The sequence below is a fragment of the Electrophorus electricus genome, chromosome 14, assembly GCF_013358815.1.
Source record: "Electrophorus electricus isolate fEleEle1 chromosome 14, fEleEle1.pri, whole genome shotgun sequence".
Lineage (NCBI taxonomy): Eukaryota > Metazoa > Chordata > Actinopteri > Gymnotiformes > Gymnotidae > Electrophorus > Electrophorus electricus.
The window spans coordinates 8,849,738-8,866,822 of record NC_049548.1 but is presented as its reverse complement, the minus strand read 5'-3'; the positions used below and the strand labels follow the sequence as shown (position 1 = coordinate 8,866,822).

Here is a 17,085-nt window from a genome sequence, read left to right as displayed (position 1 = left end):
GAAATTAAATTGCCCGTATGCGAAGCTTTCCCGTTATAAGCCCACCGTACGATGCGACATTATTTCACTTATCTGAAAACGTTCACTGGTATGACTAACATGACTGGGCAATTGAATCAAAGTGTTACCCTTCATCAATTCCAGATTACACAAAGGTGTGATAAAAAAATCCACTGATCTTTTATTAATGCAACAAGCATCTTAAGGCAGTAAAAATATTTAGTCTACTGACTCTTTTTACTGACATTCAAAGCACTAATCTACAATCATCCTTTTCAGAAAGTCTGATATTTCAGAATGGAATGCTCCCTAATTCATTTCAGTCTATTGTAAAATAAAAATAATTAGCATTTATCCCAATAGAAAGATAATTTCATCTGCAATCTAGAGTTGCATAATAGTCCAAATTCTGCTTCTAGGGTAGTACATCTTAGGTTGCTAACTCATGATTCCAGAGCTCATGAGATATTAAATCAGTATACAAAAGCAAAATTAAACAGTTCAAAAAATATTTATAGATGTACATAGTCAGTTACCTTAAATACTTGTGGATTCAGTTGAAGACTAGGGACTGTAAAAACACATATTCCATTGTACAATATTTACAAGTGTGCAAGATCAAATACTGACAATTGACAACCACATTCATAAGATACTTAATGCTTTACATATTCTAGTCAGTGCTGTATAAAATAAACAGCTGATAGTCACAAAATACCTGCAGAGGAATTGTAGATATCTCTGTAACATAGTGTAAATATCTAGAATTCAACCATAATACAATATGAACATTATATACATTATGACACATATACTGTACATGTTAATATAATACTTTATAACATCTTAGAGAAAATTATATATGAAGTTATCAATAACTAAAATTAGAAGCTAGATATACTTGGATGTGTATTTTATACATCATAGTAGAGTATCTCTGTGTGATACCTGCCAAGAGCGCTATACACATATAGGCTGACATGGAGTTCAAGTAATGCCATCTTATTAAAATACATAAATAAAATGAATTCAATCAATCAGTCAATAAATAAATTTTACATGTTTTTTTTTTAAATCAGAGGAAGCACAATTTCCTTTGTGTTCACTCTCAGAACACTCATACTGAGCTAAAGTATTATTGCTTTAAAAGCATAAACTATACTCAACAAGTATAGAACACTACTGGTATATCTGAGAGTCTGGTGTTGGACCAGAAGCTGCATGTACTAATGCAGAAGAAAAAGGCTAAATAAATTCTGATAAAAAATACTATGCAGTTACAATGCAACTTATTAAAACAGTAAGTTTCAGAAACATATCCTGCTTTGTTTGCGTATCCATTTTTTAATGTTCGCTTTTGCAGAGTAGATTTTAGACTTGATGTTTTTCATTCATGTTGTTGATTTCAGTCTTCAACTGTTTTTATGGTATTTTAATTATAGAAAAATAGTAATCTGAGTGATTTAATATAAATAAAAACTAGTACAGGCTTTACAACAGATAAAACTGCAAAACTGTTACTAAAAGGAATGTTTGTTTAACATGAATTTCCAGATGTTCAGCAAGAGTTGAACATTTCAATCTTATTAAAACAGTATATGTAGATGAGTATCATCTACATGTTGTCATGCTAGCAATACATGCTACTTCTTGATCAACAGAATGAGTGTTGCCATTGCATGTATTTTCTCAAAAAGCTATACAATACCAAATAAATAACTACATAAAACATATGTACATATGAACTCACACGCACACATACAGAAAGCAAAGATAGTGTGCACATGTGTGAAATGGCTGACAAGCCCAAATTTCAACATTAAATACTTTAATATATGTTCTCAATCAACATAGCATCATGTATGTTATTTCTGGATGGAATGTCAGGGGGTTGAGCTAGCTTTAACTCTGCTTAACATGAGTTTTCAAGCCAATATCTAAACCACTTCACGCATCCTTTTACCAATGTGCACCCTTGCACTCTCTCTTTCTACCCTACTTCTCAGAACTTGAAAGTTTGAGCCTAATCAGAAAACCATCTCAATTTAGTCAATGTACTGAGAAAGCCAGCGAAACCCTTCTCCATAGCCCTGCTTCTTCAGGACACTGCACATGAATACTTCCAGTGGTCGCACATTCAGCTCCTTCAGTGACACGTTTCCCTTGACAGAAAACACACATAAACAATACCACAGTCACTCACACTACTCGATACCGCTCATTAAGTAAACATCTGCCAAAGAATGCAACATAGTTGTCTGTTTATGTCCTAGTCTGACCTTCCCAGTGGTTTGTCCATCAAGAGCAAAGATCTCCCGAAGCCTCCCTTCACTTACAGCCTCCGGTCGATCAATCTTATTCCCCAACACCAAGACTGGCACGTTAGATATGGTCTCATCTGAAAGCAGAGCCTGAGCAGACAACGAGTAACCTTTCCATAAATATCTGTTTAATAGATACAGGAATAAGTCAAGATGATGGAAAATGGTAACATGGAAAACCATTGGCCTAAGGGCAGTGATCCTTACATCAAGCTCAACCTTAGACTCAGCAAGACGTTCATGATCTGCACAATCAACAAGAAAGACAACTCCATTCACGGCTGGGAGGTAATTCTTCCAAACTCTCCTGGCTGTGGAAGAACAATACAATGTATATGTGACTGCCGCCATAAGGCTCTGCTAGGAGATAGGACACAGGATGAATAAAAAAATAAATCTACCCCTCATAAACGGATAAAAGACAGAAATTCACACCCAAATAAGTTTCTTCTGCACAAATGCTACGTCTGACCTTGTACATGTCCACCAAGGTCAAATGTAGTGAATGTCATTCCAGCAATGGTGAGTTCTTCTGAGGCTGAAAAAATAGTGAAAAAATAAAAAAATAAAATAAATATTATATATATATATATATATATATATATATATATAAACTTTCTTTCAAAATTCTGCAAACAGCGGTAAATGAAGGTAAATATTTCATTCATCATATTCTTTACTAGGATGTAGTGTAGGCACATGCAGTCCCAGTCTGTCATCCTTAAGCATGTGCAGGAGAGTTGTCTTTCCAGCATTATCTAACCCTAGGAAAACCAGCTTCCCAGATTTTTTATACAGACCTGCCATTTAAACAGGAAAACAGAACTTCTGTTAGGACAGAATCTCCTAGGACTGTTCGATATACACCAATATATTTGAGAGCAAATAAGCTATAAAATGTATATCTTTTAATACGTAAAACTATAGACTTACCAAGAAATTGTAGTACACCGCTAAATCCTCTGTAGATCCAGTCAAATATAAATGACATTGCGGGTGCGTCTCCTGCAATAAATAACGGTGACAGCAATCAAGAAATATAGAAATGATAAAGATATGTAAAAAATTATGACGGCAGAAAAGAACTGCTTTAGCTCCCCACCTAACAAACGTAACTACATCTCACTAGCATGGTACCAGATGTGACTATTAGCTGGATATAATAATTATGATCTGGTTCGAATAATTACAAAACAAAGAGATAGATAACCTATATCGCGATTTGCTATTTGGATGCCAGGTTGTACCTGCATGTGTTTGAGAACTGAGACATTGTGTGTGAATTTACAAACTATCGGGCGACTCACGTATGCTATTAGTTCGATCAAGTCGGCTCGCTTAGCTAGCATTAGCTAGCTGGCTGGCTGGCTATTTTACGACCATGTCGAACAAACTCATGAACACGAATGTTTCCCGAACATGACCATCTCAAGATAAACGCAATTACAAATAAGCGAAGACACCTTAACCCACATGGATACACACCCAAGTATTTGCCAGTTAAACCTCAGGCGAGCGATAGCTAGCTAGCTGTCTAGCTAGTCGGTATTATCTTGTGATAGCTAACGAGTCATCTAACCGCTACACTTCGTCCTCGGTAGCAAGCTAACGCTAGCTAGCTAAGTGCAGAGAAAAATCGAGACATGATATTTCTGTCCTCACCTTTTTCTGTTCACAACAGCAGAGAGCCAGGTGTCTCTGATAAGTTTTATTAATATTAACTTATACTGTAAATAAATAACCTGTAAGTTCCTTCGCTTATGTTAGTGCTGTGAGAAACCGCGTCCGTGGTAACCACAGATAGGGCTGTAATTCTTCTTTTGCTACCCGAAGTATTGTACTGTTTCTTTAACATCTTATCGCCACCTGCTGTACTGATATCACAGCTCTGTTCTATTTTATTATAAATATGCAGTTTTACGTTCTCTACAAACACATGTTGGACAACCAGCATACAGAATTTAAGGGTCAGTTCTGGGTCACCAGTGGGTCCTGGGTAGAGAGAAAAGATAGAATCACTGCTGAAAGCTCTTCAGTAAGGCAGTAAGCTTTACAAAATGTTCAGTTCTTTGCACTGAAAAGTGTATATATATATATATATATATATATACACACACACACACACACACACACACACACACACACACACACACACACACACATATATATATATATATATATATATATATATATATATATATATATATATATATATATATATATATATAAGCAATACATAACTACTTCCAAATATAAAAAAAAACCTAATCACATACTTTTTGTGATAGATAGATAGATAGATAGATAGATAGATAGATAGATAGATAGATAGATAGATAGATAGATAGATAGATAGATAGCAGTATAGTTGTTATTTTAATAAGTTTCTTTTCAAAACACTAATTAAAAAAACTGATCAACTGAACTAGTGTCATGACTGGCTAAGCATTGTGACAAACAACAGGAAACACACAGAACTATCATTAGAAATTGGCTTCAATAATGAATGATCTTTTTTTTTTTTTTACAATAGTTTATTATTTAATAGTTTATTAATATTAAATGTAACTACGAGAGCAGCATAGGACAAAGAAGGATCATTATCTCCAAAGTCAGGCACAAAGTAACCAAAGCAAAACAAAGACATAATCCCTTCCAAAAGAAAAAAGAACCCAAACTGCCGCCCACACTAACAAGTAAAAGACTGAAAAAAGCCTTCCATACATACACTACATTTGCAGATAAAGCCCTTAACAAGGTTCCTAGCCACACCCATTACTCCTCTCAAGCAGGTGGCAATGACAGGATTGGTGATAAATAAGTCATTTGAAAATTCAGTAATTACTTGCTCAAGACACAGTTTTTCATATGAAAGTTCTTTGATACTTGCTTTGTCTTGATGACTACTAGCTGTAAAAAATGTCATCTGAAAAGTAGGAAGAGAATGAAAGACATGTCATCAATTAAAAGCCATGTCAAGACGCAAGTTTTTGTTCATTTTTAGAAATGGAATAAACTAAATGCTGACCAGTTACCCCTTTGAAATCATTTTCACACTGGCATATAGGCATAACATTGTAGCAGATGCCGCACATGACACGTAAAATGTGTCATCTAATTTTACCCATTGGCATGTATGAATGAGACCTGAATCTGAGGATTACCTGAGCTGGGAACAGGCTCTGCTTCACCATACGTCATAATAAGGATCAAATTAATGCACATTATTAATAAGATAGAAGCATCATTCAAGATTTCATTTTGACAATGAGGCACAAAATACTTGAAACATTATAAAGCTTTCCTATCTTTATTATGAATGGAGCTATTCTAACTAATTCTAGAGTGATTTGTTCTTATACAATAACCTTTTATATGCACTCAGGCATTCAGTGAGTCCACGATGGCTTTGTAGTCTGCACTAGAGCAATTGAACAGACAGCTGATCATGCTGGGGAATACATCAGAAATAAAGCAGAAAAATGAAAACAACAGAAATGTCCATCTGGAGAAAAACATTCTAAGCCTTATTTATAGCTTTACTGGTCCTCTGTTCTAAAATTTTAACAAATTTTAACAAGTTTATGCTGAAATATACTACTGAAGTTGAACATTTTGTTTATGTTTGTAGCCATTATTCTCTTTCATACTTTATCTTCTATTTTTCATACCTAGTTTGCAGGGTCACAGATATCAAGGACCCATTGTCCCTACCTCATTCTATGTAACCTTCATTGTGTCCTAGATCCTTCCCAAGTCTAACAGGGAAAGAAAAGGAAAATGATCAGCTGATAAGAGTCTTTCTTTTTGTGAAAACACAGTATTTAACTTCCATTATGAGAATTCTTGTTGTTTTCACACAAGAATGAAGGAATTAAGTTATATTTATAGCACCTTTCAAGGAACCCAAGGTCACTTTACAATTAACACACACATCTTTTACATCTAGTAACACCCCAATACACACAAACAAACAAACAAGATCTGCTCACACTATAGCATACCAAGTCAATCGGGAGGTTGTACACCCACAATGGAGAGGAGAATGTTTGACAAACAGACATGAGGGATATCATCATAGTTTCATATGTATTCCCCTTTATGGTTATTGTAAACACAGATATCCTTGCTCCTTGTCTTTATTTGCCCATTATTTATCTGAAATCCTGTGGTCATCAATTTCACTGTGCCAATGAGATTTTTTGGGACTTGGTCACATCTGTTTATATGGTTTGTGTAGAATATGGGGTCAATTGTTTTTAACAAAGAAATGAAACACATAAAATTAGCCTCTAGACCTAGCTGACATGCTATGAAATGTGATAGAATCTGGGAATCTCAACAACTGAATGGAAAATATTCTGGTGAAAATGAATGAAAACTATAATGGTCATAATGCATGTCTTAATTAACCAACATCTGAAAAATGATCTTACGACTTCAAGTTGCAGGGCAACATAGTCTTTATATTATGTGGAAGATTCTGTTGTTTCTAACTTGGATGACCGTTTTAGAAAAAAGAGCTATATCTTTCTCAGTAACTAAATGAAAAATGATCAATACTAAGTTGTGATATAAAACATTCTGTGTGATGGTGATAAATGGAAATATGGAAAGCTCTATAGACACTATAAGTCACCCAGTATTTCCACTTTTCTAAACAGATTCTCTAAACAGTTACTGTTTGCAACCTGGAAATACTCCCTTGGCTATGGTTTGTTCTGCTCTGGTTTTGACCCTTTCATGCTTCCTGTTTACATTTCTGGATTGCCATTAAACCAATAAAGTTTCCCTCCCCTATTTTATCTGTGAGCATCTGTTCATTTCTGTCTTGTCACCTTTTGACTACATTTTCCTATATCCAAGATCTCAAGCAGTGGATGAGCATAAACTTCTTAAAACTCAATTCTGATAAAACGGAATTTCTACTTATTGGTCAGAAGTCCAAAATATCAAAATTATCCAATCTTACATTAAATCTGTATGGTATCTTGATCAATTTCTCATCCACGGTTAGGAACCTTGGCGTACTCTTTGACTCCTCTCTCTCTTTTGAACCCCACGTGAAGTCTCTGGTCAAAAATGCCTTTTTTCACCTCCATAATATTGCTAGGCTTAGGCTCATGCTCTCCACACGCGACGCTGAGACCTTGGTTCACGCCTTCATCACCTCCCATCTTGATTACTGTAAATCTCTCCTCATCAACAAAACCATCTGCTCACTTCAATATGTCCAAAACTCAATCTCTCTGTCTCTGCTCCACACTCTCCTCCTTTAAATCACAACTTAAAACATACCCCTTTACCCAACACTTTTCATAACCTCTTTTCTTTTCCATATTTGTTAATTATTGTGTTTTGTCGATTTGTGTCAAGTTTATTTATTTAATTTAATTTCCCCCCACCCACTATCATTGTAAAGTGACCTTGTGTCTGCGAAAGGTGCTGTATAAATAGAACTTGTTCAATTTGAGTTTGTTCTCCACTTTCATCCTGTTTAAGAAATAAAAGCATGTTCTCAGGTTTTGCTGTTATCCTGTCATGCAAGAGCATTTTTCAAGTGTTGCTTCATTGTAACCTAGCTCTTGTGTGGGTAAGGTGTTTGAGGTAAAATAAAAACTCTTGATACCCAGAGGTGTGAAGTGCATAAAGCTGGAACCCAATCTGCATACTGTATCAGTATATTAGCAAATATTAAATTTCTACACCATCAGAAAATCTCCCAGTTCCCTACAGAATTGTAGACTAGGAGGGTTTGTCACCCTGTCAAGGAAGGATAGATATAATCAAGAAAACCTAGCCTATGCACTGTTACAACCCAACCAAATACATCTCCCAAAAGGACATATGTTCGCAGAGGGAGTGAGGTTCAGGAGCCAACAAGCCCAAAATAGCAAACAAAACATCTAGAACAAAAATGAAGCAGTTCGCTTTCCTTCCCCAAAACAAACAAAGCAAACAAAATAATCTTCTCTTACTCCCTAAACCCATAAACAGGAGACAAAAAGGAACAAAAAAGTAGCAAAGAAAATTGTATCAACTCCCTACTTTCTAACTACGATTAATTATGTAATGATCTAATAATTATATAATTGTAATACACTGTACAGGGATATTTACAGCAGCGAACGGGTTCTGATAAGTCGAAAATGGCGTAATGAAGCTGGAGCTGAAGTAACACCCCCCGGGATTGCACACACGTGTAAAGGGGTTAAAGTTAAGGTCTTGTGTGTCTATTTAAACCCCTGTCCGTGTGTGCTCCCTTTGTTGGTCATTGTCGCTTTGTGTTTACATCAAGCTATATGTACATCGTAGTAGCAGTAACGTGGGTTTGTGTTTGTCCCTTATTGATGTGTACGTGTTCATTGTTTAGTGTTAATAATTTAGTTATGTTCTCCGTAGATGTTAAATTGTGAGTGCCACTGTTGTTGTCCACGTTTTATGTTAATAAACGTCTGTGCGTCCTGCTCTGCGCCTATCGGCACTCGGGCCACCAACGTTACAAACAGGGCTGAATCCAAAATACAATGACAAACAACAACTACACCACACAAGCAAAATCATACAATCAGAACAACCAAGAACACATGCATAGTCACAATCATAAAAAAAACCCCAAAAACAACAACAACAAAAAAAAACTAAAGGGCACAAGTGAAAGCACATAGCACTTTTACAGCAAAAAGTCTGTGAAAGCGGGACACGGCACAAAACAACCTATCCTCTTCCGGTGGGCTTTAGGCGTCGGTGTGAGGTGAGGCAGCCAATCAGAAGGAAGGACGCGTAACAAACAAAGACAGAACTGACACACCCAGAGTCACAACATACACTAAAGAGAAACTGTGCACCTACAAATCACCTTATGCTTACAACTACGTACTCTGTGGTTATGAGATACTGTCAAGATACTGTGACATCCACAGTTTGCATCTTGAAGTCATATCCTCACAATATGATACAAATGTATGAAGCTTGGGGTGATCATACATAAACAAAAATAATTATATACTACACTGCACCAAAAATTAACAGTTAATCATAGTATAACACCAAGACAATTACGCATCAAGGATAACAATCTGACCCATGAGATTGATATCATGACTGATTGTGATTGTCAATTTCACCTACACTGGTGCAAATGAAAGTAAAAGGTGCACAGCAAGATAATCCCCCAAAAGGGAATGGTTTTACAGGTGCTGGCCACAGACAACTACTTTCTTTATCCTTCCTTACTGATTCTGCTCTACAGTACTGTAGTTTTGTGTTTTGCTATTGTCCTTCTCACTATTCGTAGCATAAAACAATACCTACAGCCCATTCAGGCTGCACAGGTAGTCCAGCTCCTCCAGGATGGTACATCTTGCCCTCGCAAGAAGATTTTCTGTGTCTCCCAGCACAGTCTCAAGAGCATGGAGATGTACCATGACATAGGCCATTATATGAGGAAGGATGGACAGGGCTGTAAAAGGTCATCAACCCAGCAGCAGGACTGGTATCTGCTCCTGTGTGGATGTGTTGTTTTTTATTTAGTATTTTAAATGAAATATGTTTGTTTATTTCCACTTCTTGTTGCTCGTTATATGGGTTAGAAAAGGACAGGTTCATGCTCAAACTTCTGCTGTGCTATTCAAAGTAACCAGAAAAAAAATATTTCCTTAAGTGTACGGTCAAGTATGAGCACCATCTACTGTTGTGATGTGAGATTGTAAGTCGATTGTCTATACATTTCAATAATCTATTGATTTGCACGTATAAAACAAAGGCAACATAAGGAAGATAACCACAGATAAATGATACTCCAAAAGACATAAAATATTCTAAGGTAGTCTAAAAAACGTGTAGTCAAATGGAACATTTATATAGGAAAAACAAACTTCCGGATGGGGGCAGGGACTGTTGCTATGATACAGAAAACTCCTGGGTCAGATACGAAGTTACATCAAAACCTCATGAAAGTGTAGAAAAAACGCAGTTTATACATTGCAACTGAGGGTCTAGGTAAGGATTTATCAGCACGTAACTGACTGTTTCAGCGACGAACCACTGCAATTCTTGCTTGTTCATATTGTGCCTTTTGAGTGATGGCTTGATAGAGCACCAGGTTTTTCTCTCTATATAAGTAGCTAGCTAGCTAATTATTGTAACATTAGTGCTTATGTTACTTTTCGTTTAACCATTTCGAAGTCTCCGTTTGTTGGTAAACACCGAGTTGTTAAACACTATGCATTTGCATTCACGTCTTACTCCGATACACCTTCTGTTTTTATAACTATTTAGTTATTTCTCTTTTACAAAGTAGCAATTTAGCAAGCTAATTGCTAACTTTTCTAGGTTAGCCAACCTAACTAACGTTAACTAGCTAGCGATAGCTATTTGATAAACAGGACCCACATGTCATGAATAATGAAACATGATCTATTTGGCTGTAAAATAACATACTAAACAGAGTATTGTGCCAAGAAGCTATATGTCATATTTATGTTGGTGGTTATTCATTGACATCTAAACAGCTGTAATATTCACTGCCTTCTAGGACTCACTATGGAAATTGTGTACGTGTACACTAAGAAGCGCAGTGAGTTCGGCCGCCAGTGTAACTTCTCGGATAAGCCAGCAGAGCTGCATGTGGACATCCTGCCTGACCCGTCTCTCACTGACAACTTCATAGACAGGGACCCCTGTGATGTGGCCATACAGTGCACACAGGAAATGTCAGAGCATGAGGTTAGTAGAAGAAAATATTCAGAAGACCATTCATAGAACCTTACTAATATTCAATCAGCCACTGCACATCACTATGCATTAATAATTTTTTTTCTCAGACTCTTAGCACAAATCCCCAGTCACAACCTAAGCATGATCTTTTCTGGGTATCTGAATAAACTACCGCATTGCAAGATTACCATTGCGACAACACATCATCAGCAGGGTGAAACTAACCTGTCTCACGATGGTCTAATCCCAGCTCACATTCCCTGTTAATAAAGCTTCTAGATATTAAGAGCATATCTTAGATTTTAGATAACCTACATCAGGATGCTTATTAAATAGGTGGGAATGTCTGTCAGTGTATGACATCAGCTAATTTGTGTTGATTTTTCAGGTGAACACAGAGCGTTTTGATTGTGAGCCTTGCGGCATAAACCATGTGGAGGGGGGATGGCCAAAAGATGTCAATTCCCAGGAAATGGAACAGACCATTCGCTACAGAAAGAAAGTAGAGAAAGATGAGAACTATGTGAATACCCTCATGCAGCTGGGGAGTGTGAGTGTTGTATAAAAAACAAAGATGAACACGAAAGCTCACATTGTATGTCTCCAATTTCAGGTCAAAATACACATTCTGCCATTTCAGAACTTTATGAACTTTTAAAACACAGAGAAGGTTCAAGCAAATTTACTAGAGAATAAGAGATTAAATGGAACCCTGTAGGTGTAATTTAGCATGGTATAAGAAGTCATATAAAGAAGGTCTAAACTCAGAAAGGAGATCTAAATTATACCACAAAGAGTTGTGGAGCTGCTGTGAGTAACTGGGATCTTTCCATGTTAGATTTGTGTTCCTCCCTACTGTAGCATATGGAGCACTGCATCCGACAGAACAACACCATTGATATCTACCAGGAATACTTTGAGGAGGAGGAAATAGTGGAAGAGATGGAGGGACAGCCTTCGGCCAAAACCGTCAATGTGTTTAGGTGACCCTACTGATAAATTTACCAAATTTTAAAATGGCACTGGACCTTTCAGGATTAATGGTTGGATGAAAGATGTGATCTTACATATTGTGATCCTCAGTGACTGATCTTGTCTATACTCAGAGACCCTAATGAGGTGAAACGAACTGCCACCAGCCTGTCATGGCACCCTGATGGCAGCTGTAAACTGGCTGTGGCCTACTCCTCTATGGAGTTCCAGAAAGTCACCAAAGACATGAGTTATGATTCTTATATCTGGGACCTTGGTATGTCAAAATACCAGCTTTGATTCTGGTTATTGCCTTACTGCTCATGTGACTAAATATGGGAAAAGATAGTAAAGGCCAGGGTGATGAAAATACAATTAAAAAGACACTTGCATGAAGATCCAGTAACAGAATAACTAGCTTGCATACTGATTCACATTTGGGAAATGCCTTGAAAAATCAAGGTCTTAAATTTTCTCTTAATGCAGGTGATGTAAAAGACTATAATTTAATGTGTATAAACCAGTAGGCTAAGTATGACATATTCTGAGGGCAAGGGCACACTCTCCTTCTTTTTCAGAGAATACCAATAAACCTGAGATGACCTTGAAACCTGTTTCACCGCTTGTGTGTTTGGAGTATAATCCCAAAGACTCACACATCCTAATTGGAGGGAGCTACAATGGACAGATTGGTGGGGAAAAACTAGCCACCCATCATAATAGAACACAGTTTATTCTGGCTTAGTCATATCAAAGTTATTGGTCCTCTATCACTGACCTAACTTTCTCTATCTCTCTCTTAATAGGCGAGTCTACTTTTTGTGACTTTAGATTACTTCTCCTAACAGTGACTATTTATGGTAGATTATGTTAGATTGTTGTTAGATGGCTAGAGGTGTCCTAAGTGCTTTCATTCCCAGTGAATAATAGTTTATGTTCTTTTTTCCTGTTAAGAATTAAATAAAAATTGCATCACTTATAAAATGGCATAAAATATGTCAGGATTGGCATAAAATATGTGAGGAGTACAGTTTCTGTCACAGAAATGTCAAAGGATGTGTTTCAGTGCAAGCTTAACTGAAGATGTACAGACTGCTTCAGAATAGCTATGTAAATGTCCTTTGTTCTTCTTGTCATCTGTCAAGTATAATTATGTGTCAAATAATATAACAAACTAGGTTTAAGTGAAAATGTTCTTCCTTTTTTCACATATGTAAAAAGGTTTTTGCCTTAAAGCACACGTTGGTCTAATACAAAACTTAGAAGTGATATGCCTCTAGATATATGAATATGTTTGAACTCAACACTAAAGTGAGTGACTGGCTTCTTTGTAGCCTACTGGGACACACGTAAAGGTAGCCAGCCAGTTGAGATGTCTGCTGTGGAGCACAGCCATAGAGATCCTGTCTATAAGGTTATCTGGCTGCAATCAAAGACAGGCACAGACTCCTTCTCAGCTTCTACTGATGGTCAGGTTAGTACACAGTATACACACTAAGCCATTTCAGGGCCCAGTATCACAGAAGCATTATATTTAAGATCATCTAACTGGGCTACGGTCTTTAAAGTGCTACTGTTTTACTATGATCTTTTGTATTGCTTTGTGGTCACATCCCAGATACTTGCACAGCCTTCTCCAAAGATTTTTACCCTATGATCATTTCACATTTTTCCCTGCTATAAGGCATTTATAATAGATATACGATATGTATTTTATCAGGTGCTGTGGTGGGACATTCGTAAGATGAGTGAACCCACAGAAAGGTTGGTGCTGGACCCTAGCAAGAAGGGCAACCTAGATAATGCACTAGGAGCTTTTTCACTGGAGTTCGAAACTACCATGGTGAGGTTTGTCTTTTGTGGTTACTGCAGTATGAGTGGCAGAAAGAGTGATTACTTTCCACATCAGCACTATGAATTGACTGTGAATGGTCTTTTTTCCTTTACCAGCCCACAAAGTTTATGGTTGGTACAGAACAGGGAGTGGTGGTCTCGTGTAATCGTAAAGCAAAAACTCCTGCAGAGAAGATTGTATGTACATATAGTGGCCACTATGGACCCATCTATGCCCTGCAGAGGAATCCCTTCTTCCCTAAGAACTTTCTGACTGTGGCTGACTGGACTGCCCGTATCTGGTCAGAGGACATTAGAGATTCCTCCATCATGTGGACCAAGTAAGGGCTCTTATATACTACTACTAATAAGTAATAATAAATAAATAATAACCTGTAAAGTTTTGGTTCAACAGTAATAACAGAATTAGTAAAGCCCTAGGAACAAATCAGATTTGAAAGCTAAACTATGTTAGCTGCTTTGAATTTACAGTTTGGATATAAATGATATCTGTAAAATTACATGTGAAATGTTATGCACCATACTTCAGTATCCGGTATCCAGGCTGTATGAACACTCCAGTCCTAGGTTTCCATTTTTCTACATTGAAATGACAATACAGAATAATCAGTGGTGTGTTATTAGATGATAAAGTAAACAACAAAAATAATGTAATTAGCACAACATTTCTAGAATAAACCTAAGATGTTTCAGTCCAGCTGCCTCAAATTAACTTTTTATGAAGTGTAACCATATTTGCAGATACCATATGGCCTACCTGTCAGATGGATGTTGGAGTCCTGCTCGGCCTTCCGTCTTCTTCACTGTTAAAATGGATGGCACCCTAGACATATGGGACTTTCTCTTCAAGCAGAATGACCCCACACTCAGTCTTAAAGTAAGATCATTAATCTATGATCTTTGTAATGAACAATGCTACAAAGCAATATGAATTGCTTGCAAGGAATCTCTTTAAATAGTTTTATATAGCTTTATTGTACAGTAATCAATATATATGTATTTTCCTCTAATGTAATGTATGTAATGTAATGTTATTTCATAAATCGCAAAGTACAACTTTATCATAAACATAAGAACTCTGGATTATAACTGTATATTCTTAATTGGATAATTATGAACTGCTTATGTTAGGTGTGCGATGAGGCTCTGTACAGCCTGCGGGTGCAGGATAATGGCCGTTTTCTGGGTTGTGGCTCACAACTGGGCACTGCCACTCTGCTAGAGATCTCATCAGGCCTGTGCACACTGCAGAAAAATGAAAAGGCCCTGGCTACAGCGGTGAGACACACACACACACACACACACACACAGACATGCACATCTGCATAGACTCTCACCTGTTCTTAAAATATCCAACAAACTGTTCATATGCTTAACTGGTCAAAATGACTTTACTATTCCTTGGAAGTGTATGAAGAACCTGTACACATTGATATAAACACAAAGTATCTTTTAAGTGTTTTTACTTAACTACTTTAGTTTTATGCAGTATGCAATTATGTTTTATGCTGTTTGTGAAACTCACAAAACTATGATGTGTATGGCAGGATTGGTTACAATTTTTCCAGGAATGGCTACTAACTGAGTGATTTATTTTATGTGGCAATTTTAACTCCCTTATAATGCATCCTCTATTTGTCACTTTGAAAACAAAAATAATGTAGAAAAATTCCATTGGAACATGCAGATGGTGATGGTATCAATACCCCTGTGGAAAGGTGAAGCTACGTTCATCTGGGCAATGCTTATAAAGTGGAAGGAAGGGGTGTAAGTGCATTTGTGTGCACATGTGTGTCTGTTGTCAGATGTTCGAACGTGAAACGAAACGGGAGAAGATTCTGGAAGCTTGTCACAGAGAGATGCGATTGAAGGAGCGCAGTCGCTCGGAGCAGAGCAAGGAGGATGAAGCCAAAGATGGAGAAGCAGAGGAAAGTGCGGAGGAGCTGGTGGCCTGCGCAGAGAGAGAGTTCTATGAGGTGGTGGAGGCTGAGATGAAGAAAAGGGGGAAAGATGATAAAAAAGAGAAGGAGAAATATGAGGTGAGGAATAGAGAGAACTGAATCCACAAGGGTTATATTAGAAAAACCAGCTTGGTGTTGAAAGCACCAAAGGGCTGTACAAGAATAGTCAAAACACTTATTGAATGAGTGTCATACTCTAGCCCCTGCAACGAAAAACCATATATCAGCCATTTCCCCTTTTTTTTTGTAATCAGTTGTTTTAGTTTTCGATTTTGTACATTAAAATACATTAAAATAATTTGTTTAGACTTACATTACTTCATTCATGTGGGGATTTAAAAATAAATCTTGCAATAACTAATATTATATTATTGTTTTTATTTTGTAGATTATGGGAAAACAATAAAAGAAAAATATTTTTTTTGTAGCAAGGGCTCACTTGATTGCACACATTAGATTATTAGTTTCTAATAGTTAAGAGAAAATTAGGTAAAACAGTTTCAAATGAGAATATTTTTATGTTCACTGACTATTTAAATACGTCCAGCCAGGAATTCTAGTAGTACAATGTCATAAGTCCATTGGGGGTAAAGATTGATTTTAGTTTATGTTGCACATCATCTGTTGCAGTTAGATGCAATGTTTTCAAAGATGCCATTCTGTTACTCTTCAGGGGAAAGATGGGTGTAAAGAGAAGGAGTCATGAGAAGACCCTGCAACAGTACAACTTCACCTATTCACATCATCTACACAAGGCTCACATAAATAATGAAGAGAAACATCCTATGGACAACAGCACATAGTTGCCTGTTGTCTTAAAAAAATAACCCAGTTAACTACAGAGGTCTAATAGTGAGATGTTTTATGGAGACACAGTTGATAAGTTTATTAAAGTACATGCTTTGTTTTGCACAATTATATTTTTGTTGTATTCTGTTTGCAGAAGGGGTGGGGTTACTTTGGTTAATTGAGGGTCAGCATTCAGAAAGTACATTCAGTTCAAGAAGATGATTTATCAGCACCAAATGTAAATTAGATGGTTTGAATGTCATCTTGCTGGCCTGACTGAACATAACTCCAGATAACCTAAACACTGCAGCATTTTTGTTTAATATATATTATATATAATATATATTACTAGAATGTATCACATTTGTGTTTGTTAATTTGTGCCTATATATTCCGCTTGTGGTGACAGATACCCTTAACTGAAATAAATGTTTTACATTACTGAGTACATAATTTTACTTATTCTGATA

General features: G+C 36.7%; 2 protein-coding genes across 5 annotated transcripts; one reads left to right on the top strand and one right to left on the bottom strand.

Moving 5' to 3' along the window:
* Positions 1-156: 156 nt before the first annotated feature.
* sar1aa (secretion associated, Ras related GTPase 1Aa) lies at positions 157-11,279 on the bottom strand. 4 transcript variants are annotated; one of them, XM_035533477.1, is made up of 7 exons: positions 11,265-11,279; positions 3,255-3,326; positions 3,002-3,121; positions 2,794-2,859; positions 2,529-2,632; positions 2,280-2,411; positions 157-2,162 (listed from the first exon to the last, which is right to left on the bottom strand). In XM_035533477.1, exons 2-7 carry the CDS (start codon positions 3,310-3,312, stop codon positions 2,046-2,048), a joined length of 597 nt encoding a protein of 198 aa, XP_035389370.1. In that variant the 5' UTR covers positions 3,313-3,326; positions 11,265-11,279; the 3' UTR covers positions 157-2,045. The 4 variants fall into 4 exon arrangements, with proteins under 4 accessions (XP_035389370.1, XP_035389367.1, XP_035389369.1 ...); XM_035533474.1 differs by lacking the exon at positions 11,265-11,279 and adding an exon at positions 3,984-4,128; XM_035533476.1 differs by lacking the exon at positions 11,265-11,279 and adding an exon at positions 4,064-4,088.
* On the top strand, positions 10,237-17,053 carry dnai2b (dynein, axonemal, intermediate chain 2b). Its single transcript, XM_027002618.2, has 13 exons — positions 10,237-10,322; positions 10,858-11,048; positions 11,428-11,589; positions 11,901-12,022; positions 12,146-12,288; positions 12,590-12,703; positions 13,346-13,485; positions 13,732-13,854; positions 13,962-14,185; positions 14,607-14,742; positions 14,997-15,143; positions 15,671-15,904; positions 16,500-17,053. Exons 2-13 carry the CDS (start codon positions 10,866-10,868, stop codon positions 16,530-16,532), a joined length of 1,761 nt encoding a protein of 586 aa, XP_026858419.2. The 5' UTR covers positions 10,237-10,322; positions 10,858-10,865; the 3' UTR covers positions 16,533-17,053.
* Positions 17,054-17,085: the final 32 nt, after the last annotated feature.

Coding starts and splice junctions, on each gene's coding strand:
- sar1aa (XM_035533477.1), bottom strand. CDS start 3,312: ATGTCATTTATATTTGACTGGATCTACAGAGGATTTAGCGGTGTACTA. Junction 3,122..3,254: donor CGGTGTACTACAATTTCTTG/GTAAGTCTATAG, acceptor TTTAAATGGCAG/GTCTGTATAAAAAATCTGGG. Junction 2,860..3,001: donor TGTGCCTACACTACATCCTA/GTAAAGAATATG, acceptor CTATTTTTTCAG/CCTCAGAAGAACTCACCATT.
- dnai2b (XM_027002618.2), top strand. CDS start 10,866: ATGGAAATTGTGTACGTGTACACTAAGAAGCGCAGTGAGTTCGGCCGC. Junction 12,704..13,345: donor GAGCTACAATGGACAGATTG/GTGGGGAAAAAC, acceptor GCTTCTTTGTAG/CCTACTGGGACACACGTAAA. Junction 14,186..14,606: donor TCCTCCATCATGTGGACCAA/GTAAGGGCTCTT, acceptor CCATATTTGCAG/ATACCATATGGCCTACCTGT.